The sequence below is a fragment of the Eptatretus burgeri genome, chromosome 7, assembly GCF_056783735.1.
Source record: "Eptatretus burgeri isolate ZD-2024b chromosome 7, Ebu_testis_v1, whole genome shotgun sequence".
In the NCBI taxonomy this organism is placed as follows: Eukaryota; Metazoa; Chordata; class Myxini; order Myxiniformes; family Myxinidae; genus Eptatretus; species Eptatretus burgeri.
In genome coordinates, this window is record NC_140967.1 from 46,043,101 (window position 1) to 46,066,932 (window position 23,832).

Genomic DNA, 23,832 nt, shown 5'->3' on the forward strand with positions numbered 1-23,832 from the left:
GTAAAAGTTCAATAGGCAGGAAGAAAAAAAGAAGAAGAAATACAAAAAAAAAACAAGTGAAATCCTTCAATACAGCGCGCGTGGTGAATCAAATGAGTACACTGATGTTAAAATATGCAATTTATGCTTTTTCAGTTGAAAAACAATTAAAAAGCGTACTTAATATTTGAAATGTAAAAATCTTATTATTGTGATAAGTAAGTACATACATATATATATATATATATATATATATATATATATATATATATATATATATATATATATATATATATATATATATATATATATATATATATATATATATATATATATATATATATATATATATATATATAAATAAAACAGAAGGAATGAAATCGTTCGATACAGCATGGCAGGAGGCCGCAAAAGAATGATTGCAAGTAAATTTCAACGACCAATGCATGACGAAACACTTGTTTATGGCTAATATTAAAGAGAATGATGGCATAAGAAGAACTTAGCCTGGAGAACGTCACGCTCGAGTCTGTGGTTGATCAGTGCCCCAGACGAGATACACTTCTAGTCTTGGGGTATTTCAATGCAACGATTGGAACTGATAGGGATGGTTATGAGACATGTGTTGGTCCCCATGGGTCAGGAACTATGAACCAGAAGAGCACCAAGTCCATTGACTTTGCAAGAAGTCATGGACTTAGGGTGGCCGGTTCATGGTTTCAGCGCCCACATGCTCATCGCTGGACTTGGCATTCCAACGCTGGCGGTGTGGCAAAGGAGATTGACCATATCCTCGTTGATGGTCGCTGGAGGATGATCCAAAACTGCAGGGTCTACCGGAGTGCTTAGTTCCTCAGTACTCACCACCGGCTTGTTGTAGCAACTCTGAAGTTGCACCTTAAATCCAGGAGAATTGTACCATCCCAGCCTAGGCTGGATGTTGGCAAGCTCAAGGATGAGAGGGTAGCTGAGGAGTTTGCAAAAAGGCCGAGTAGAGATTTGGGGGGTCTGGATGCTTTGGGAGGTCCTGAAGAGTAGTGGAGTGCCTTCAAGACCACCGTCCTTGTTGTTGCCAGTGGATGTCTCGGAACTCACCATAGCGCAAAGAAGCATTTTGTCTCTCAAGGAAAACTAGATACCATTGACCAGTCGCAGGGCCATGCTGAATGGTAGAGCTGAGCTGTTCAGGGAGCTGATGCGTTAAATGGTACGTGCGCTAAGGGTGGACAAGGAGGCCTATGTGCGAGGAATCTGTGAGGAGGTAGAGCATCACCTGTGGTCAAGTGATTTTCGTCCTGCTTACAGGGGAATTCACGCATTGCGTTCATCCAAGCCCATCCCTCGGTGTACTGCAGTTAGAGCAGAGGGTGGTTGGCTCTTGACAGAGGAGTCCGAAGTGAAGGCCTGCTGGGCCGGTTGTACCAGGTTGAGCACCAGCTGTCGAGTTGGACATCAGGGGTGTTACAATCACTGTTGCTGACCCTCCAATCAATTGTGGTCCACCTTCGCTTGTGGAAACACAGGCTGCGGTGAACCGGTTGAAATGGGGTAAAGCTCCAGGGATCTGTGGCATCCATGCTGAACTTCTCAAGGCTGGTGGAAATGCTGCACTCGTGTCGTTGCATGCAGTTCTGTGCTCTGCCTGGAACATAAGCATCATCCCAACTGACTGGAAGAGGGGCCTTGTTGTCCCTCTCTGGAAAGGGAAGGGTGATTGCCAAGACTGCAACAACTACCGAGGGGTGACGCTGCTCTCAGTGCCGGGCAAGGTCTTTGCTCGGATAATTCTTGATGGGGTTCGTCACCATCTGCTTGAGCACCAGCGTCCAGAGAAGTCAGGCTTTATGTCATGGATTCACTGGATCATGGGGTGTGGCGCTGCTGGTACCTGTGCGGGAGGACGAAAGTCCTTGGTGCTTCCACTCTTGCTCTATGGATGCGAGACTTGGACTCTGACCAAGGATCTGAGATGGAGACTTAATTCCTTTGGGACCAGGTCTCTTCGGAGAATCAGTGGCTATCGCTGGTCGGACTTTGTGTCCAACGAGCGGTTACTGAGAGACTCAAATGAGATTTGTTACCTGCATAGTCCATGAGCATCAGCTGCGGCTGCATGGACATGTGGCTCGTTTTCCTGACGCTGATCCTGCTCACCAGATTCTCTCAGCAAGGGAGTCTCCTGAGTGGAGGAGGCCAATGGGCCGACCATGTGTCTCGTGGTTGCAGCAGGTTCATCAGCATCTCAAGGAATGGGGATGGGCCAGGCATCTGCCTGGGGGATGGCCAGACGGAGGCCCCTGGAGTACCGGCGGAAAGTGGACACAGCGACACACTGCTCTGGCGCATGCTCCCATACCTGACCTGACCTGACGTCAGTCTCCCACGAGCTTCGATATTGAATACAATAAAATTACCCCCGTGTGGGGGTGACGGTCATCTCTATAATGTTTTTTTACTCTCATAATCGATGAACCATTACCAGATATCTCCTAAAATGACAGACTAGATAGTTTTTGAAAATGGCGACTTTCACAACTTTCGTGACATCGTGACCTTGACCCTGACCTCGAATCCGGGAAAAAAATATGTCGTTGGGCATCACTCATCGACCTCTACCCACATACCAAATTCCATCAAGATCGGAAGTAAAAAGTTTTCTTTGTACCGGGAGGTGTTTTTGACCATCTTCCAGGTTACGTGGCGGCCAAACGGGACGGAAATTCAAAAATCTGTCCGTTAGATACAAGATAATATTTTTTACTATCATAATCAATAAACAGTTGCCGAATATCTTGTAGAATGGCAGACTAGATCGGTTTTGAAAATGGCGATTTTTATAATTTACGTGACCTCGTGACCTTGAACCCGGACAAAAGTTATATCGTTGTGCAACACTCATCGACCTCTACCCACATACTAAGTTTCATCAAGATCGGAAAGAAAAATTGTTGACGGACGGACGGACATTTGGTCCAGCTTTATGAGGTCATCTCGGTAGAGATGACCTAAAAAAGGATTCCTCAATGCAGAAAGAGCTCCACAGGTAATCACCACAGACCCCCACCAAAAAGGGGGAATGTACAATGGCCATATGAATTTTTACACGTTCACGCATACAATAGTCATGGACAGTGCTGCTTATGCTTCAAGTTTAAGCTTCACCAGCAAAATAACATTGGAGTTAAGCTTAAAAAAGAGCGAAGATGAAGGCATTGAAAACAAAATCAACAATAGAGAATGAGACAGTCAGAATCAACAACTAACTCACAATGTTTAATGTGGTATGGGGAAAAAAAAAAAAAAAAATATATATATATATATATATATATATATATATATATATATATTCAACCCCATATTTGTTTCAAAAAAAATTGTAAAAAGTAACATCACCAAAATTCACCCTGGGCATGCAAACAATGTCAGGACTTACTATTGTCGCATTGAGAACAGCGCTGGCATTCCTTCCTTTTATTTGGCTTGCTCAGGAACGTGTCCTCTTCACAGGAGGAACAGACTGAATGATCCATATTTTCTGTACAAGGTCCTTCGAGATATGTCCCTGTTGTGAAATATTCACACATTAGCAATTTATCACTCGTTTCATAATAGTCAGATCAAAATCCAGTCTAAACACACCTTTTGTTACGAGTGTAGTAGATAGTAGGAAAATCGTGCAAATTATGATACAAGCATCAAATTTGGAATTTCTGTTCTGCAGGGCTTTCTGATCAAATCTGCCCGATTGGCCATTTGAAAATCCAAATTTTGAAAAATTCAAAAAAAATTTGAAGTCACAGCTGGCTGAAATTCTTGAAGCGCAAGTGAACATCCCAGACAGAAAACCAAGGGGGGATGCAGTCATCATTGATTGCTCAGCACTTATCAATGCCCTACCTCCACGCACTTCAAAGATATTTGATGACTATGCTAAATAAGACATCATCCCAAAGGTGGAATCCGATGGTGCCAGGTACGAGAGGGTGGACGTAGTGTTTGATGTGTACAAGAAGTCAAGTCTGAAGTCCGAGGCAAGGTCGAAAAGAGGGCAAGGAATCATAAGAAGAGTGACAGGAACCAGTAAGACCCCAAGTAACTGGAGAAGCTTTCTTTGAGATGACAGCAACAAGACTGAGCTGTTTCACTTCCTTGCGGAAAAGATGTGTGAAGTACAGACGACAAGCACAGTCATTGTCACAAAAGGAGAAGATGCCATTAGCAACACAAGGAAGTCACTGGATGCTGTGTCTCCATGTTGTCATGAAGAAGTTGACACTCAAATATTTGTACACGCCAGGGATGCAACGACAGATGGTAGCAAGTCCATTATCATTAAGGCTTATGACACGGACGTACTAGTCATAGCAATATCTGTACTGCCCTCCTTACAGGAACTAGGTCTTGAGAACATGTGGATTGCCTTTGGCCAAGGAGCCAAGGCATGATGGATTCCAGTCCATGAGGTAGTTTCTGTAATAGGGCCTGAGAAAGCTAGAGGGATCCCATACTTCCATGCGTTCACTGTATGTGACGTCGTGTCTGCCTTCCGCGGTAAAGGGAAGAAAACTGCATGGCAGACTTGGAACGTATTTGATGCTTGTATCATCATTTGCACGATTCCTCTCAAAAATTGCTGTTATCTGCCCCACTATACTCCGTGAAGTTAAATCAAGGAAATATTTTCCCCGATAGTCCATCAGACAGTTTGACAGCACGTTCTGCTCCACAAGGTTAGATTCTCATGTTATAAAAGGAAAAGTGTGGACGTGTTAAACTCAATGCGCAATGTGATCTTCTGGTCAATATTTCCTCTGGTCAATATTTCCTCATCATGTTAACAAAACAGAGCAACCTCATTGACACCATGGCAGAACCCAAAACCAACATTTCATTTTTATTAATTAATTCCCTTTTCATTTACAACAACAGAACAAAATAGAGAAGCACGCTCATTCCGTGTCATTTCAGCCCTCAGATTGACCCCCTCAGATTTTTCTGTAAAAATTTTTAAAGCTCCCTTAACATATATGAGGAAGGTTTGCCAAGTTATAGCTCAAAATTCCAAGTAGTGTCTGAGATATGGCCCTACAAACACCCTCGGGGTGTTCCAATTCTGGCAGTCACGAGTTTCAGATTGGTATCTGAAGCATTTTTGGAGGGCACTAAATTCCAGAGTTTTACACACAGTTCTAAAAATTCACAAAAATGGTGCCGATTAGTGAGGCTTTCGGAATCTGACATCAAAAATGTTCTACTTAAAATAGTTTTTAAGATAAGTACTCTCAAAAGTAGTGATTTGTAACATGCAGTCAAAAAAATTGGAGTTTTCAAATTGCTGCCAACAGTCAGTTTATTCATCATGAAGAATTTTGTTGCCCGATTTACATAATCTAGTGACTGGATCATTCACACAAGAAAACTGAAACCTTTTGGAGCAAAATCTTGGGTGCTGGAGGTGTCTGAACTTTGCTCCAGACTAAATGACACTGAAATTTAGCCCGGGTTTTACCCCAAGTGTTCACCATGTTGACAGTTACACAGCTCTTTTAAATTTTTGTCACTAAAAGACACATACATAGGCAAACTGTGGTAGAAAATTCAAGAGTTGTTCTCAATCCCTTCTATTTTGAAACGATTTTTAAAAAGGCCTACTATTTAAAAAAAAACATGTTCAATGAAAGATGTAGAATAAAAGCAATAGGTGTGCTTTTGAAGTGGAAGCCATGCCAAACATTCATAGGTTAGCACCACAATGATCAAATTGTTGTGTTTTTTGGTCAGAACAAGTATGTGGTTACATTAACTTGGCTCACATTTTTTTAAAAAGGATATTTTAGTTTAAGGCCGCCGCCAATCTCAACTACAAATTAAGACACATAATGTGATCATAATAATCACCATTATAAATATTCATTTGCATATCAAATTGTTTATATACTTAGTGTCATTGTACGAAAGTCTACATCCATTTGTAAATGAAGTTACAATATCTGATTCAACTTTTTTTTTTTTTCCATAATTTCATCTCAAATTGTTTGGACAAATGTACTTGGATCCATTGTACAAAGTGAACAGTGGTGAGTTTTATAATTGTCAGGCTATAATAAAATGTAACAATGAGCATTGGCAGTTACTACAGGGCTGTGTATTCGGTTAAAGCCTAAATAAGATAGAGTTGTGCTTCATGCTTAACTTTGGAAATGATTTTGTTACACTTCTTTAAGCTTTACTAAACCGATTTATATTGTTACGGCTGTGGAAATTCGCAGAACACCATGGAGGTCCTTAGTTCAGTTATGCCGATAAGTGGGTGTTCAGTTAGATTTCCCCACCGTTGTTTAATGGGATTTATTCGTGTCACCCGGGCTGTGATCTTTGAGTTAGCCGTTTTTCTTTTACTATCGTTATTTTGGACCAACCGCCATCACTAGCACCACAAAGCGCCACCAACCACAACAACTACGATCGCCACAACCACCTTCTCATCAACCGCCAACATCCCCACAGACAACAAACAGCAACCTTCACCATCACCACCCTCACTACCACCACAAAATGCCAACCACACCACCACCACGATGCCACCTCAGCAGGGTTGCGAGAAGCTTGACATTCATCGGGAGAGAACGGACGACGGCCTCACCCCTCCCCCCCCCAACAAAAAGCACGTGCGGAAGAGACGCGGGGAGGCAGTTCTTAAAACAAAAGAGCCGGGCCGATCTCTCCTGGAATTTTCCTCCCCCGCGTGCCGCGAAGGGAGGGGCGATGAGCCGTCGAGATAAAAGGGCACGCGGAACGAGAGGTCGTGTGTGTGGGGCTGTGGGTCTGGAAGTCTGGAGGTAGTGGTCGCTCTCTGCCTGGGTCAAAGTGAGTCGGTGGAGTCAGTCAGCCAGTCAGTGGAGATCTGGGCTCGTATCGGAGTGCGGAGTTGTGGGTAGCCGCGCTGGAGCCTAGAGTCCAGAGTCCCCGCAGTCGGTGGGTCGCTGGAGAAGGACGATCGAGGGTCGCCCAAGGAAGTCACCACGAGGGTGGAGGGAACCTGCAACGGTCTCGCGGAGCCTCTGCGGTCTACACGGCTCCACGTTATAAAGGCCTACTGGTCCAGTCTGACCCCCTTGTCTTTGAGGGGGTCTTTCCTTGTTTCTTTGAATGAATGTTGTGGCACCGAGTCCAATAAATAGAACCGTACAAGTGCTTGTGAATGATAAATAATAGATGGTTGTAGTGCTTTGTCTTGCTCGTGTCTTGTCCCTTCCCGCCAATTCTATTGCTTGATTGTATACGTGTGTAAAATAATAAATGTGCTTGTTTGAATGTGAACCCGTTTTTTGTGTCCTCTTTCCCCATTGAACTGCTATCTTGCCTTCGGAATAATAGCGGGCTTTTTAATAGCCGATAAAATAATTGGGTCCAACGAGGCCTGGCGATAATACACCGCTCGGTTATCCCAGAACGGAACGAACCGCTTAAGCGGTTCGTGTCCAAGCAGGCCTTCGTTGAGGTACGGTCTCTCGGTAGTCTGCCCGCGCGAATACTTAGGTATATCGATAATTCGGCGATTGACCCTGTCGCGCACGGGTAGAGTGTTGACTAGGCCATGGTGTGCGCTTGGAGCACACCCGTGACTGGTTTTCGGCATTGTTCCGGAAAGTCGCGACTGAATTGTCCGTCTGGTGGGCGAGACGGCTGCCATTGGCTGAAGCGGCTGTTCACACACAAGGCGGGCGGCAAGATTCGTTACAATATATTGTTAGATTTCACTGAAGTCATACTGCCTTACAATATCTTTATTTTTTCTAATGTTTGTTAGTAAAAATTTTATTTTTAAAAAAGTATCTTTTGGGAATGCAGAATCATTAGGAATTGATGAATTTAAAAAAAAAATTCGTTTAAAAATAGAAGGGATTGAGAACAACTCTTGAATTTTCTACCAGTTTGCCTACGAGTCATTCCATCTGAAATCACCAAATTTAAGAAAATGTTCCCAGTTGACCCCCTCAGATTTACTTTAAACTTTCATAAAATAGTTCCCAGGTATCAAAATGAAGCTGCGTAAAATTTTAGGTCCATAGATGCGGTCAACTCCGAGATATTGAGGGTTGAAAATGTGGTTTTGGCCCTATTTTAATGGTCGTTGCGAGCATCACAAAATGAACGGCTACTTTTAAACTCCCTCAACTTTTTCAATATTAATGCTCGAGCCTTGAAATTTTCAGAGATTATTCTTCTGCAACTGCTCTGGAAGAAACAAACATAAAACTGAGTATACCTCTCTTAAATTTTATGACCTGATCAGTTGAAATCCAGAAGAAAAAAAAAAATGTTGGTTTTGTATGAAAACCCAACTTTGAGACCCCATATATTTTTATTGACCCATCCCAGAAGCTTGAAATTTTTTCATGTAATAACTGTATGGTAGTAGTATTCAAATACATGTTTACTTTTCTTAATCAGTCATATGTAATACAGTCATGATCCCTCAAAAATTGAAAATTTTCATTTTTTCCCGAAATTCAGGTGAGGATGGAAAATATATGACAAGGTATACCACTTCAAATTGTTCACCATTAGAAAGAGCATATTCAAGTTGACAAAAGTGTCAAATATCAAAGTGGTATATTTTAAAAATATATATATTTTCTATTTTTTTTAAAACTTGTCAACACAGTCGTGAATACATGAAGTGTGTGCATGGTGTGGGCACCATGGTAATCATGAATGATTAGTTCTATGATTCAAATTAATAATCTATATATTAATACTGAAGGACCAATTTTGTGCTCCTCCTAGCGGTCGCGTCACGTTTTTCTCGGTACTGTGACCTGGACTGAAAGAAACTTCGGACCTGTAAGACTGCATCACACATAGTAGTAGCAATAGTCAACTTTCAACTCTGAAGCAGAATAAACACTTTTCGTTTTACATGGCGACGTGTGACTTCACTGCTGAGAGGCGTCAGGACGTCATGACATCATCGGTCATTTGCTGATGTCATTACGTCTGTCGTCGACAGACCGTTACCGCTGAGAGGTGTAATTGCACTCCTCGAAAATAGCGTCTGCAATGTAAAACCCTCTTCTGCACATGCTGACTACCTCAGAATGTGAATGTGACACAAAAAAAAATGCAACAAGAAACATTGTATCTTCTATATATTAATACTGAAGGACCAATTTTGTGCTCCTCCTAGCGGTCACGTCACGTTTTTCTCGGTACTGTGACCTGGACTGAAGAAACTTCGTACCTGTAAGAGTGCATCGCACATAGTGGCAATAGTCAACTTTCAACTCTGAAGCAGAATAAACACTTTTCGTTGAGACGGGGGCGAGGAGTGAAGAAGTGGGGGCGGGGGATGAAGAGACGGAGGCAGGGAGTGAAGAGGCGGGGGGAAAGGTAAGCAAATTTTTGGGCGAGGGTAAGCAAATTGAAAGCGGGAGACGGGGGGAAATGGGGCAGGGGATGAGTGGGTGGGGGCTGGGGTGAATTAGGCGGGGTTGAGTGTGAGGGGGTGGACAGGGGACGGGGGCAAGTGGGGCGGGGAATCAAGAGACGGGGGGCAGGGAGTGAAGAGGCAGTGGCGGGGCCGGGGTAATTAAATTTTTGGGCGGGGGTAAGCAAACTGAAGGCGGGGGGGAATGGGGCAGGGGCGGGGATGAGTAGACGGGGGCAAGCACGCCCTGTCCAGTCCATGTCCCTCGAGTGTGGGTGAGCTGGTGAGGGTGGTTGAATGAATGGAATCCATCTGTGACGGGGTTTCGGCGAGTACAAAAATATATCACATACTGCAATAACAATGGAATAAAACATTTCACGTAAATGATTTGAATAGGTCCTTGATCTGCTTTTCCAAGTCAGGTGCGAGCTTGTACTGCCTCCCAGTCGACGTTTGGGGAGCATCAATAACTTTCATCACATGGACCAAAGGAACCAAACAAATGTCCTCCCTTGAATGTAACTTTTTTGTTACGAATTTGGGAATTCGATCGCACAAAACATACAGGTTCCTTTAGTTAGTTATGTCGATAAGTGCTTGTTCCCTAGACAGCTCACCTTCCATTGTTTAATGGACAGAAATCGATTAAGTGTGCTGCGATTCAATTTAATTGTTAGGGAGCAATCATAACACAATGGAGATGCCCCTCCCCCTCTTCTGAGAAGAGGAAGAAGAACCCTCCCGTCCCGTGATTCATGACGTCAACAACTCCCTACCACCCGTGGTTGAGCGGGGGATGGAGCACGAGGGCATGAGTCACGCCGGGAGTGGGGGAGGGGGCCGATAAGAATAAAGAGATCCTCTGCTTTGTTCGGGCTGGCTTTCAGTAGGCCTTCGGGTTCTGCTTGGCTTGGGTTAGGGAGGAGGCTTTTTGAAGGCTTTTTGCTTCGGCTTGGCTTTTAGCAGGCCTTTGGGTTCTGCTTGGCGAGGGTTGAGACTTTTGTTCAGTGAGCTTCGGTTCTGCTTGGCGAGGTGGAGGCTTTTTGGAGAGCTTTTTGCTTCGGCTTGGCTTTTCAGAAGACCTTCGGGGTCTGCTTGGCTCAGTTCGCTTTTTGGGCTCTTCTTGGTTCGTGTTGAGAGAGGCTTTGTTCATCGGAAGAGAGTTGAGCTGGTTGCTCGGCTCGGAGTTCTTGGTTCGTGTTGTGAGAGGCTTTGTTCATCGGAAGAGAGTTGAGCTGGTTGCTCGGCTCAGAGTTCTTGGTTCGTGTTGAGAGAGAGGCTTTGATCATCGGAAGAGAGTTGAGCTGGTTGCTCGGCTCGGAGTTCTTGGCTCGTGTTGTGAGAGGCTTTGTTCATCGGAAGAGAGTTGAGCTGGTTGCTCGGCTGGCTCTTCTTGGTTCTTTGTTCTTTGTTCTCCGCTTGGTTCCCGGCTTGGTGCGACTCATCGGCCTCATCTTGGAGGTGGTTCTTCGAGATAGCGACGCATCGACGGGAAGGATCGGCGCCTCGTCTCACCAGCACGTGTTCGGAAGCGCGAGAGGATTCGCTGGAGCTGGGGAAGGATCGCGGCTCACGGCGGTTGGACCCAGCTCGCTCTCACTGGAGCCCGGGTCCGAACAGCTTGAAGACCACATGAGGTGGAGAGGTTCGAGATAGGTTCTGCGTTTCAGCTCATCTGTCCTCCGAGCTGGAGTCCGTTATTAAAGGCATCAGCCACCATTTCTTGGGTGTGTGTGTGTGTGCGTACGTGTGTCCGTGGGCCCGTCCAATAAGTAGGAAACTGTTTAGTGCTTTGTGTGCTGTAAATGATTGCATTGCATTTCGTATAGCCGGTATAGTTCTGCTCTTAGGTGCTTCCCTAGTTCCCCATTATTATTAATAAATACCCAAATTGTTAAATGTTTTCAGCTCGTCGCGTCGATTCTTTCATTGACTGAGCATTTTGTGTGTTGGGAGTTAGAAAGCCGTTGGTTTGCTGTAAAAGGGGGACATTCGGACCGACGGTTCCCGGCGATTAAGCCGCTCGGAATCGCGCATGGGACATGCTCGCTTAAGCGACTTGTTCCGTACGAGTTCCGTCGAGGGTGGAATACTCCGGTAGTTGGATCACGTGGGTATTTTGGTAAATTGAAGATTGGCAATCGACCATACCCCACGTGGTCTGCCCATTGGCGTATTTCGGTTCTTGCACAAGGACCCATCGGCCTCGGAGTTATTCGGGCGGCGATCTATATTCTGGGCGATCGGTCGGGCCGACTCGACTTGCTGCTCCGTCAGAGCGGTCGGCTCATGGCCGACACTGCAACAATATACATTGCTGACATCAGCAGATCAGCCACTATTCCTGAGTTTTATTTTTAGCCCCAGCCAGATGAGTTTAGCTCTTGCTATTTACAAATGAGAAACAAAGAATTACAAATTCCAATTTCAAAGTATTGTGTTCATGGTATCCTAATAGCAGATATGTATGTACATCGTATATACATGTACCACACATATGTACTACATGTAAAAGGACTGTTCATTATATAGCACACACAACGCGCACAGCACTGGCAGAACATCATTTATTCAAATATTTTTAAAATATTGATAGAAACATTATACCACTTTGATATTTGATACTTTTGTGAACTTCTATATGCTCTTTCCAATGGTGAACAATTTGAAGTGGTATACCTTGTCATATATTTGCAATCCTCACCTGAATTTCGGGAAAAATGAAAATTTTCAATTTTTGAGGGATCATGACTATTATATATATGACTGATTAAGAAAAGTAAACATGTATTTGAATACTACTACCATACAGGAAAAAACAACATTTTTTCCTGGATTTCAACTGATCAGGTCATAAAAATTAGAGGTATACTCCGTTTTTTGTTTCTTACAGAGCAGTTATAGAAGAATAATCTCTGAAAATTTCAAGGCTCGAGCATTAATATTTAAAAAGTTGTGGGAGTTTAAAAGTAGCCGTTCATTTTGTGATGCTCGCAACGGCCATAAAAATAGGGACACAACCACATTTTCAACCATCAATATCTCGGAGTTGACCGCATATATGGACCTAAAATTTTATGCAGCTTCATTTTGATACCTGGGAACTATTTCATGAAAGTTTAAAGTAAATCTGCAGGGGTCAACTGGGAGGCCTCCGGTGATATGAGGTGGAATGACTCCTATGTATGTGTCTTTAAGTTACAAAAATTTAAGAGCTGTGTAACTGTCAACATGGTGAACGCTTGGGGTAAAACCGGGGTAAATTTCAGTGTCGTTGAGTCTGGAGCAAAGTTCAGACACCTATAGCACCCCAAGATTTTGCTCCAAAAGGTTTCAGTTTTCTTGTGTAAATGATCCAGTCACTAGATTATGTAAATCGGGCAACAAAATTCTTCATGATGAATAAACTGACTGTTTGCAGCAATTTGAAAACTCAAATTATTTTGACTGCATGTTACAAATCACTACTTTTGAGAGTACTTATCTTAAAAAAGTATTTTAAGTAGAACATTTTTGATGTCAGATTCTGAAAGCCTCACTAATAGACACCATTTGTGTGAATTTTCAGAACTTTGTTTGTAAAACTCTGGAATTTAGAGCCCTCCAAAAATGCTTCAGATACAAATCTGCAACTTGCGACTGCCAGAATTGAAACACCCCAAGGGTGCTTGTAGGGCCATATCTCGGACACTACTTGGAATTTTGGGCTATAACTTGGCAAACCTTCCTCATATATGTTAAGGTAGCTTTTAGAATTTTTTCAGGAAAATCTGAGGGGGTCACAGCAGAATTTCATTTTTTTGGGCTGATTTGACATGGAATGACCCAGCAACATTTTTCTTGCTGTTGTTTTCATTGAAAAGGTTAAGAATACATTGTTCAGTTTTGAAGCTGTGAAAAAGGAGAAATTACTTTCAAAAGATAATGATCTTCTGCATCGTCATAACGGTTTGCACTATCTAGCCATGTCTGGAAAACTGTCAGGTATGTTACAAGTGTCAACCTGTTCAACACAAGCAACACTGCTTGTTACATTATGATGATAATCTGATATTTTATAACCCCTCACTTTACCATCGCCATCCCCAGCAGCCACCGCCCCCTCGGTTTGAAATAAGCTTTGGTTTGGGAGCCAATGGCCAATAAAAGCACCAGTGGACTGCCTAACAATATTACCAAGGTGGGCCATGTGGCCACTAAAATTGGAATGGCTATCTTTACATTTAGCTGTTGTAAAACTGTACAACAAATAATGAGAGAAAATCATTCTGATGAAACGCACAACCAGCTCAGCCCTGACATGTGAAAGTTCTGCTTATCAAGCACATCGATCAGTGCAGTGTAACAATTTTGCCCAGCAACTGGATGTGTACGAATAGACTGCACAGCTTGACAGATATAAAGCTTGTGGCAATAGATGGGATTCTCCACTTGTAAAAGTACAAGTGAGCATGCGATGTCACCAATCCCATACATATTGGTTTAGTGCAACTTCATTGGCTAGCTGGATCGCATGAGACCAGAATGTACCATTAAACCCCACAGGAGACCATGACTTATGACAGAGAGCGTGTGCAATGATGCACCGTTGAGCGAAGTTAGTTCCTCAGTAGTTAGCTGCCACATGCAAGTAGAGATCGTGTCACGCACAGGTGACGAATGGAGAGAAATACGGAGACCTCGTGCGTATGCAAATTTTTCCCGTCCTCTGATTGGACAACAAAGCATTTTTTGGATGGGCTCAGAAAAATATATCTGTTTGCTTCATGGACTTACCTTCCAGGTTTATTTTCCACTAAAGCAAAATAATAAAAAATAAATGTCATGTATACTTGCTCCTTCGGTAGTTCGTGAGACAGCCGGCCATCTTGGTTAGAAATACGATTGTCAAATTTAAGCAAATGTCATTGTGTACTTCATTATTTTTTTCATGCATAAATGTCTAAAATGACTCACAAATTCATGAATAAAGCGTTTCTTTTTGTCCTCACTTTTGTTGCGCATTCTGTATTCATGACGTGTCGACAGAGTGCATTTTGACGATATAGACAGCTGGTGATGGGCAATGTTCACATCGGGAAAGATGACGAAAACCATGGGAGGTATAAATACAAGTTGAACTATAAGGGCACTCGGTAGAGCGCATACTTCCACCATGTAATGCCTGATCCAATAGACCATACCAGGCCCAATATATTTTTGAAATATCATGCTATTAGGGTTAGATGGATTTGAGCATAGTAGAGAATGCCTCCAGAGTGAGATCACTTGCCTCAATTGGAGCATATATAGAGACCAGTAAAATGACAACCAAAAAGTGACGAATACTCACTCTCATAACACGCTCGCTGACCGGTGTTACCTCAATTATCATGGGAGTCAGCTTATTGGACACAGCTACAGCAGCTCCTTGGGCAGGGTAACCACCAGTGTGACCAGAACAGTAGTAGGTGTAACCACCCACCATGATCTCGCTACAATTCGGTCTCCGAACCTCAGAAAGTGCTGCAATACCGATGTTCAAGTGCTGGAGCTCGGATGATAGGAGAAAGAGGTGATCATGCACTCTTAGGGAAAAGACATTCCAGGCACCCACCCACAGGGACCGCACCAGGTTAACCCGAGGAGACTGCCATCTGGTGGATGACACCTCAGCACCACCCCGACACACACTACCACAATCCAACCCGGGATAGTTACCCTGCGTTTTCCCTCCCATCATCAAAGAGTGGGGGTACCGAAGGCTTTCCCCCATCCTGTCATCTAGTGGGCTGCCCTGCGAAGGGCAACTGCACAAGAGGTACTCCCACGGAGTGGGTTTTCAGTTTTCTTTGCATTTTGTGTGTTTTGTGGAACAAAGTGTTTTTATGGTGGCCGGAGTGCAAATCGTGCCACCAACCTCCAAGGAAAGGTTACTCACTGCAGGAAGATGTCCGTAGACACAGTTGGGCATTATAAATGGATAGCATTGGCTCACAAGGAGCTCCTCCACCTTTGGACAGGTTTTGTTTTTAGTCCTACTGGGTGTCTATATCAATACACCCTCCTCACCAGGAGGACCTGGTGGGGGGAGCCAGTTTAGTCGCCGACCCTCAACCATGAACAGGTTAGTATAGGTTTTACTTGATACCTCTAGCAAGTCACAGATCTGATCTGGCCTGGCCTGACCTGAGAACCTGGGTTGGGTGCCACCGTATCGGCCAGGCTGCTCTGTACCGTCTTGTGCGGCACCTGGCAGAGCTCTTGTCCTCAAGCGATCCCCCAACCCAAGCCCCCAACCCAAGTAGCTGGATTACAGGCGCACGCCACAATGCCCGGCAGGAGCATGGCATGCGCCTGTAATCCTGTGAGGAATCACACACCGAAGGGGAGTCTGGAACAAGCGGGAAAGCCAGATGCCAGACGGGGCAGAGTTTAGCATTTACATATCCAGGCCTATTTCCACTTCACTTTAGGACCATCTTCTCACATGTTCTTTGCTTTGTTTCCAACCACCCTTTAGCCACATCTTTGCACCCCTTCCTCTCTGCACTTCACCTGCATATCACCACACTGCTCGCCGCATCTCCCTCCAACCATGCACCATCGACACACTGTTTTCCTTCCCCCTCCTCTGCGACTGGGTTTGCGTTGGTCCGTCGACTTTGCCTGGTAAAAAGCGGTCCCCAATGCCCCATACCCTCCCTCTCTCTGGACTTTCTAATTTCCTCGGGGAATGATTCTGATGGCGCCCGTTTTCTTAGCATCATTAAGGTTGTTAAAGTTTTAGGATTGGGGTAACTCTGCACTGTCTCTTGTGTGTATAAATAATTGCATTTATTTTGCCACACCTCACCAATCCTTGCTTTTCCCTCATGTACAAATATTGTTGTAATAAACCTTTGCTTGCTTGTCCACATACCTTTCCTCACCCTTGCTGGAAATAAATTGTTATTGTGATGTACCCAATTCATATTGTCATTTTCTCCATTGGTCCAGCCTAGTCCACGCGTAGTGTTAGCCGGGAAGTTTGACCCCATGTGATTTGCTCTGTAAGCCAGTGCGTACTTGGCAGTTCTGCTTGGCTGCACCTGACCAGGTGAGATTAAGATAAGTACACATCAAGGGCATGAGCCCCCCTTGATATTGTCATCCAAAGGTAAGGTAACCATACAAAGTAGTGACACCCTGCCTGGATTGGCGATACCAATCAGCGTTTGTGGTTGATTAGCAACCTACTGAGCCATGGAGTTATCCATGGCTGGTGGCTCCAGGACCGGGTGTTCAGGAGGAAGTCGATTGCTTCCCCTCATGGCAAATTTCGAAACCTGAGCCGTCACAATAGACATGGACACACAGACACAGACACGTTGCAATAGTCTCACATCCCCTTCGGGGCGAGACCAATTACTGACCTTCCACTCATAACGATTATATGGACAACACAAACTGCTAGCGACCACCAAAAGAACGTGTTGATCTGGTCCGCCGGCATAAAAAAAAAAAACACTTTCAAAAAGAGTTATACATGACCCCTGAATTGACTCAATCAATAAATCAATGACACAAGAGACTCACCAGGAGAGCAATAGTAACAGCAAAAATTTGCATCTTCATGCCAGAACAAATTAGGAGGGCAATCGCCAGTTGGGGCAGCTTCAACGATGACCTGCAATAAGCAGGCAACATGGTCAAAAAACAGGGAATGACAGAACAGAGTAACCAAAATAATTGTGGTCATATCAGAGGTCGGATTGAGATTTTTCACTTTTTAAGCAGAAAACATGTGTGTATATAAATATATAGTATCTCACAAAAGTGAGTACCCTGTACACCCTTTACAAAAATAAATGTACATATCTTGTAACTTTTTACTTAGATGTATTATAAACACAAGACTCAAAGAAATGATAGAGTAGACATTCTGCCATACATGTACAGGCTCAAAACATTTATTCTGTGGAAACAATGTGGCATACTGGGCATATCTGTGAAAGGGGGGGGGGGGCAACAAAAGTGAGTACACCCTCTGTACTTTCTCACATTGAAGAGTTATTCTTTTCAGTATTTTGTATGTCCACCATTGTTTTTGAGTACAGCAGCTATTCTACTCGGTATAGATTTGACCAGTGTTCCACATGTCTTTGCTGGGATCTTGTTCCACTCCTCTGCAATGACTTCTCGAAGTTGCGTGATGTTGGACACCTTTCGTCCCTCAACCTTACATTTCAGGATTCCCAACAGGTGTTCTATTGGGTTTAGATCAGGTGACATGCTTGGCCACTCCAACACATTCACCTTCAACTTCTTCAGAAAGGCAGTTGTCTGCTTGGAACGATGCTTCAGATCGTTATCGTGCTGAAATACAGCTCCTCTACCAAGTTTTCGCAGGGGGGGGGGGGTAACATCTTCTCCTTCAGGATGTCACAGTACATCGGAGAATCCATGTTTCCCTTGATGAACTTGAGCTCTCCAGTACCGGCAGCACTCATGCATCCCCAAACCATGACACTACCACCACCATACTTGACAGTAGGGATAACGCACTTCTCTTGGTACTGTTTCCCAGGTCGCTGCCAGACATGCTTGCACTCCATCAGATCCAAACAAATTGATCTTCGTTTCATCAGACCATAGGACATGTTGCCAGTAGTCCAGGGGCTTGGATTGATGTGCTTCAGCAAACTGTTTGCGAGCTTTCTTATGGCTCTGCTTCAGGAGAGGCTTACGCCTTGGACGACGCCCATACAACCCGATACGATGGAGTGTGCCACATATGGTTTGCGCACTAACAGACTGGCCAGAAGCTGTATAAATTTCTTCAGCAATCTTGGCGGCACTTAGTCGTCTGTCTTGGAGGATTAGATTCTGAACTTGGTGAACAGTACTCGGAGTCATCTTTGCTGGTCTGCCCTGGTGAGCGCAACTCATTGTTGTACGCTTCTTGGAGAACCTCTGGATGACCTTGGCCATGGTGTTGGGGCTTACTTTCAAAGAAGCACTGATCTTCTTGTATCCTTGGCCATCGATACGATCTTTGACATCTTTCGAGAGCTCTTTACCATGAGGAGCCATGCTGCTTTGTCAATGGCGATTGGTACAGTATTTCCTATGCAATTATTTATTCAGCAAGCAGATAGACAATTACTGCATTGAGTACACGTCTTGAAGTTTAACATACCAGGGAGGTTGCAGCTCTATGGACATTGTGTGTATTGTTTGGTGCATATTTGTACCTTTAACACTCTGACTTAAATATGCAGAAAATGATGAAAATGGAACCTGTTTTACCATGCTTGACTTACTTCTTGTGAAGACAATAGGAGGGGTGTACTCACTTTTGTTGCCTCCTCTTTCAGAAATATTCGTAATATGCCACATTGTTTTTATGGAATGGCAGTTTTGTGCCTGCATACATATTGCAGAATGTCTACTCTGTCATCAACTCTAAGCTTTTGCTTCTGGCACAGCTGCTTAAAAAGTTACACTTAATTATTTACATATTTGTGAGGGGTGTACTCACTTTTGTGAGATACTGTATATGTATGTATGTATGTATGTATGTATGTATGTATGTATGTATGTATGTATGTTCCCGAAATACAGCCAAAACAGCACAAGATAGCGCAAAAATCTTTGGGCCACCTTACTCACCATTCTCCTGCGATGTGCAGTATCAAGTTTTGTTCAAATTGGGCAACGAAAAAATTATTTAAAAATAAATTCCCGATTCAGTCAAGTTCTCTTCGGGAGTATTTGATAAATGCAAACCTCAGCGGTATAGTTCGCTGAAGCTATTTTTAATTTAATCAACCGCTGTCACAACGGGAACCCAAGGGGTTCACGGGTCATCTAGTATATGTATAAACCACAATGCTCTTCCAGCCAAAGAAACACATAAAGCAACTGATAAAAGCTACACAAGGTAAGCCCTTTGTTGTTTCAAACTCCACCCCACTTCCTCTGCAGCTGTAGACATTCACAAGTTGCACATACATGAGAATCCCAATACTGCAAGCCCCCCTCAACCGCTGGAAAGGTTTCATCGTGTATTGGTGAGTCATCAGCAACAGCATAAACAGAAACGTGCACAACCAAGATTCCCAAGCACATACAACATGCAATATCAATGGCAGTTAACATACAAATAACAAGACCCAGCCCCTTTTGGACGCACGAGCTTAAATGAAATGCGCTAACTGCCATTTTCAAGGCTTACTGATTGTCGCACCTCACGCCATTTAATCTAACACCACACGTATTCACCTTTGCACCACACCTTCTTCCACCCCCACACCCATCCCCCATTATATTTGGACCCATATGAGCCCACCGACTTGTGAGCAGGGGGCTGGCAAACGCTCAGACTTCTTTTCTCCCCTCATTTATCGAAATGACCGGGCGACCGTTTGTGTTCGTGACAAGTGACTGATTATGAGGGGCTTATCTGCATAATACCCCAGCATTCGCAGTGGATACGTTCCTGAAAAATGCCACGAATGTCGAGGCATTATTTCAATGGGAAAAAGGGCGATAAAGGTTCCCAGCAGTTTGTGATTCATAAGAGAAAATTATTTAATTTTAGGAAATGAATGCACATGATTACAGTTTCATTAAAAATTCTTACAAGTATAAAAAAACAACAGCAGAGCAGGTACTGTTTCCAATTGTTATTTAAGATACGACATAACTTTTAATTAAATGTGATGATGAGGAGTTAGAATCCAGTGAACTACTCTGAAGAGGACGCAGGTGAGGGTGCTGATGAGTCGTGCAACGAAGGGGACGTGTGGCTGGAGGTGGTTTATGTGTGCAAAGCCGTTTTATGCGCAACTGGTGGAACATAGCTTTAGAGCAGCTTTATGCCACGGCTGGTGGGAGGTGGTTTTAGAGTTGTTTTATGCTCCGTATGATGGGAGGTGGTTTTTGAGTTGCTTTATGCTGCGGCTGATGGGAGGTGGTTTTAGAGTTGTTTTATGCTCCATATGATGGGAGGTGGTTTTTGAGTTGCTTTCTGCTATGTATGATGGGAGGTGGTTTTAGAGTTGTTTTATGCTCCGTATGATGGGAGGTGGTTTTTGAGTTGCTTTATGCTGCGGCTGGTGGGAGGTGGTTTTAGAGTTGTTTTATGCCACGGCTGGTGGGAGGTGGTTTTAGAGTTGCTTTATGCCACGGCTGGTGGGAGGTGGTTTTAGAGTTGCTTTATGCTCTGTATGATGGGAGGTGGTTTTAGAGTTGCTTTATGCTGCGGCTGGTGGGAGGTGGTTTTGGAGTTGCTTTATGCTGCGGCTGGTGGGAGGTGGTTTTGGAGTTGTTTTATGCTCTGTATGATGGGAGGTGGTTTTAGAGTTGCTTTATGCTGCGGCTGGTGGGAGGTGGTTTTGGAGTTGCTTTATGCTGCGGCTGGTGGGAGGTGGTTTTAGAGTTGCTTTATGCTCTGTATGATGGGAGGTGGTTTTAGAGTTGCTTTATGCTCTGTATGATGGGAGGTGGTTTTAGAGTTGCTTTATGCTCCGTATGATGGGAGGTGGTTTTAGAGTTGCTTTATGCTGCGGCTGGTGGGAGGTGGTTTTAGAGTTGCTTTATGCTATGTATGATGGGAGGTGGTTTTAGAGTTGCTTTATGCTATGTATGATGGGAGGTGGTTTTAGAGTTGCTTTATGCTCCGTATGATGGGAGGTGGTTTTAGAGTTGCTTTATGCTGCGGCTGGTGGGAGGTGGTTTTTGTGCCTGCAAAAGAAAACCATGAAATGTTGAAGCACAGGGGCCGCAAAAGTAGAAGCAGTTCACATTTTATGAACAATGAATATGGAGGATCCACAAATATTGGGGTCGGAATGTACTCGTTTTAAAAGCTCCCTGAAAGGGAAAGAAGAAGAACAAGAAGAACAAGAAGAACAAGAAGAACAAGAAGAACAAGAAGAAGTAATGGGAGATTAATGCAGCAGTTCCAATGGAAACAGTTATCAATTTAAGACAGCAGGAACCCTTTGGAAGGACACATAAGGAGCACACAAAGTTATATACCTGTAAAGTAATATTTCTCGAAGCAATATAAAATCAGAGACATCGATGGCGTGCCATCGCAAATCCCCATGCTTACCACCGAAAGCAAATTTTTAAGATTGTAAAAAGTTCCACCAGGTATGACCCAATATCAAATTTTGATGGATGGACGGACAGACAGACAGATGGAGACAATTACAATACCTCCCCCCCCCCCCACAATTTTGTTCTTTGCATGGGGATAAATATATAAAAAGACACGAAAGAAGCATACAAACAACAAAAGAACCACAGCAGCTGTAGCAACAATTACATGTTATTAGAGATCTAGTTTTCAGTATTCCACTTCATTTTAAGTCCTCATTGAGACTCAAAGATAAATACCATACAACATGCCTTCTTTTGATTAAACCCATCAGCGAAACCACAGGCATGCATACCTAGTTGGTAAAGAAGTACATATTCAGGTCTCGTCCTGCATGGGATTATAAGCTTCCAACATGAGCTTTAAATCACTGTGAAAAAAAGTTGAAAAGTGATAATAATCGTTCTTTGTTTTTCTGTGTGGGCTACCAATCGTTAAACTCTCAATGAAGCACTTCACTTAATTTCCGATCGGAAAAAAATTGTGGATCGGTTATCAAATCAAGAACAAACTCGAAACAATGTCACAACTACAAAAAGAAATCCTGTTTATTACCGACGTATGAATATTAGTTTTCAGCGTTTATAATTCAATCATGGAATGTTCCAAACAATGCCGGACATTCTTGTACAGTTAAATCATACAGACAACCCTACAGACAAGGTAAATGAACGGACACAAATGCCATACTGCTCCAAATTGTGTGTGGTGCAGTGACCAAAAAATAACAAAAACCATTGCCATAGATCATCTCGATTCACAAAACAAGGTTATCCTGACTTGTGTAATCGACTCTTCCTTACATAGCAATACCAAACAAGAAAAAGAGCAATCAGAGGTTGCAGACCCTCGTCAGGACTTGTTCTCTGTGGTGTTTGTGTCGTTTTGTGTTGTGTGTTTTGTGGTGTTTGTGTACTTGTTACGTCGTTAATAAGAGACAATTAGAACTGCCACTTAATAACTGCTGGCAGTGATGACCGGGTACCAAAGCGTCCCGCTTTGATGGGACACCCCTGACCCATGACGTTTTTTATTATTGTTCAATTGAATTCAGAATGGGATTAAAATTAATTCAATTCAAATCAAATGGAAGACCAAATAGGTACAGTCCTATATTGGAGTCATCAGAAGGAACCTGGATAGGATTCACATTTCAGCTGCTACTCCTCCACCCTCAAACCCATCCAGGCACAGCCAAGTGAGCATTATTGTAGAAACGTTTTGCCTCTGTCTGTTCATCTACTTCAGAGAAGGTTTTTGAAGGTTAAAAAACAAACAAACAAAAACAAACAATATGGGTGCCGAATCACATGACTGATGATGTCATCTTTTTTTTTTTTTCTGTCAACCATTTTATCCCGAGATAACCCTCAAAAATTTTCATATTGATCCAATGTCGTGTTCTACATCTGACGTCATAATGAAGGCACCCAAGACATTATTTAAAAAACCTTTTTTTTTATTACACTTTCCCCATGAGGAGTAGTTGCTATGTGCCAAGTTTCAATTTTTTTCCTTGGTGTGGTTTAAGAGATAGAGGTCCAAAGTTTTTCCTTTTGGACAACATGGCTGCGTTGTTTTTTGTTTTTACAACATTTTACAACATTTTTTACATTTTTTACAACGTGACCGATGACGTCATAATTATGAATAAAATAGACGGACAAACAAACAAACATAAATGCAATAACCTCTCCTTCGGCGAGGGTAAGTAGGCGGTTCATAGAACACCTTATCCCCACGACGTCTTGAGAAACAAGGACATGGGCGGGGTCCCCAAGCGGAAAATTTGATTGGTCGTGATGACATAAATGCTGCAATATTTTGTCCAAGTACTGTGAAACGGAAGTGTTTTGAAAGTGTCAAAAAGGCGATTTGTGTTCTGGTGTTGAAGTACATGATTAAATTTAAATAAAATAAAGATTTTAGAGGTTGTATAACTTTTTTTTTTTCTGTAAGTTTACCACCAATGATGCAGCGTCTTTTACATTACCTTATTTGAAACGTTACACGAGTTCTTCGTGCCTGTTGTTTGTGTCCTTTATGACATCCTTAAAAACAGTGAGTTTCCTGTTTGGAATGATTTTAATTTTTGTTAGACTGCCAGTCAAGTGGAAAGAGTAAAAAAAAATAAAAATTATCTCACTCTTCTCTATGCATGTACGATTAGGACAAATTCAGAGCCAAACTACTGTTAAACTACACAATACAGGTTTGTTTTCCAATTCGTATTCAAAATTAAATTGTTCATCGATCATAAACAGACATTTGTAGACAAACAGAGAATGAA

At 43.2% G+C, this 23,832-nt stretch overlaps 1 protein-coding gene and 1 pseudogene across 2 annotated transcripts in view; both read right to left on the reverse strand.

Annotated features, from left to right (window-relative positions):
• Window positions 1-23,832, reverse strand: part of LOC147023170 (uncharacterized) — a 45,923-nt gene that overhangs the window by 19,188 nt on the left and 2,903 nt on the right. For both annotated transcript variants that reach the window (XM_085888334.1, XM_085888335.1), the window contains exons 2-3: window positions 16,970-17,060; window positions 3,413-3,541 (exon numbers count right to left, since the gene is read on the reverse strand). In XM_085888334.1, the coding sequence (XP_085744460.1) occupies window positions 3,413-3,541; window positions 16,970-17,060 (220 nt within the window). The remainder of the gene's footprint in view (window positions 1-3,412; window positions 3,542-16,969; window positions 17,061-23,832) is intronic.
• On the reverse strand, window positions 15,588-15,731 carry LOC147023171 (signal recognition particle RNA; annotated as a pseudogene).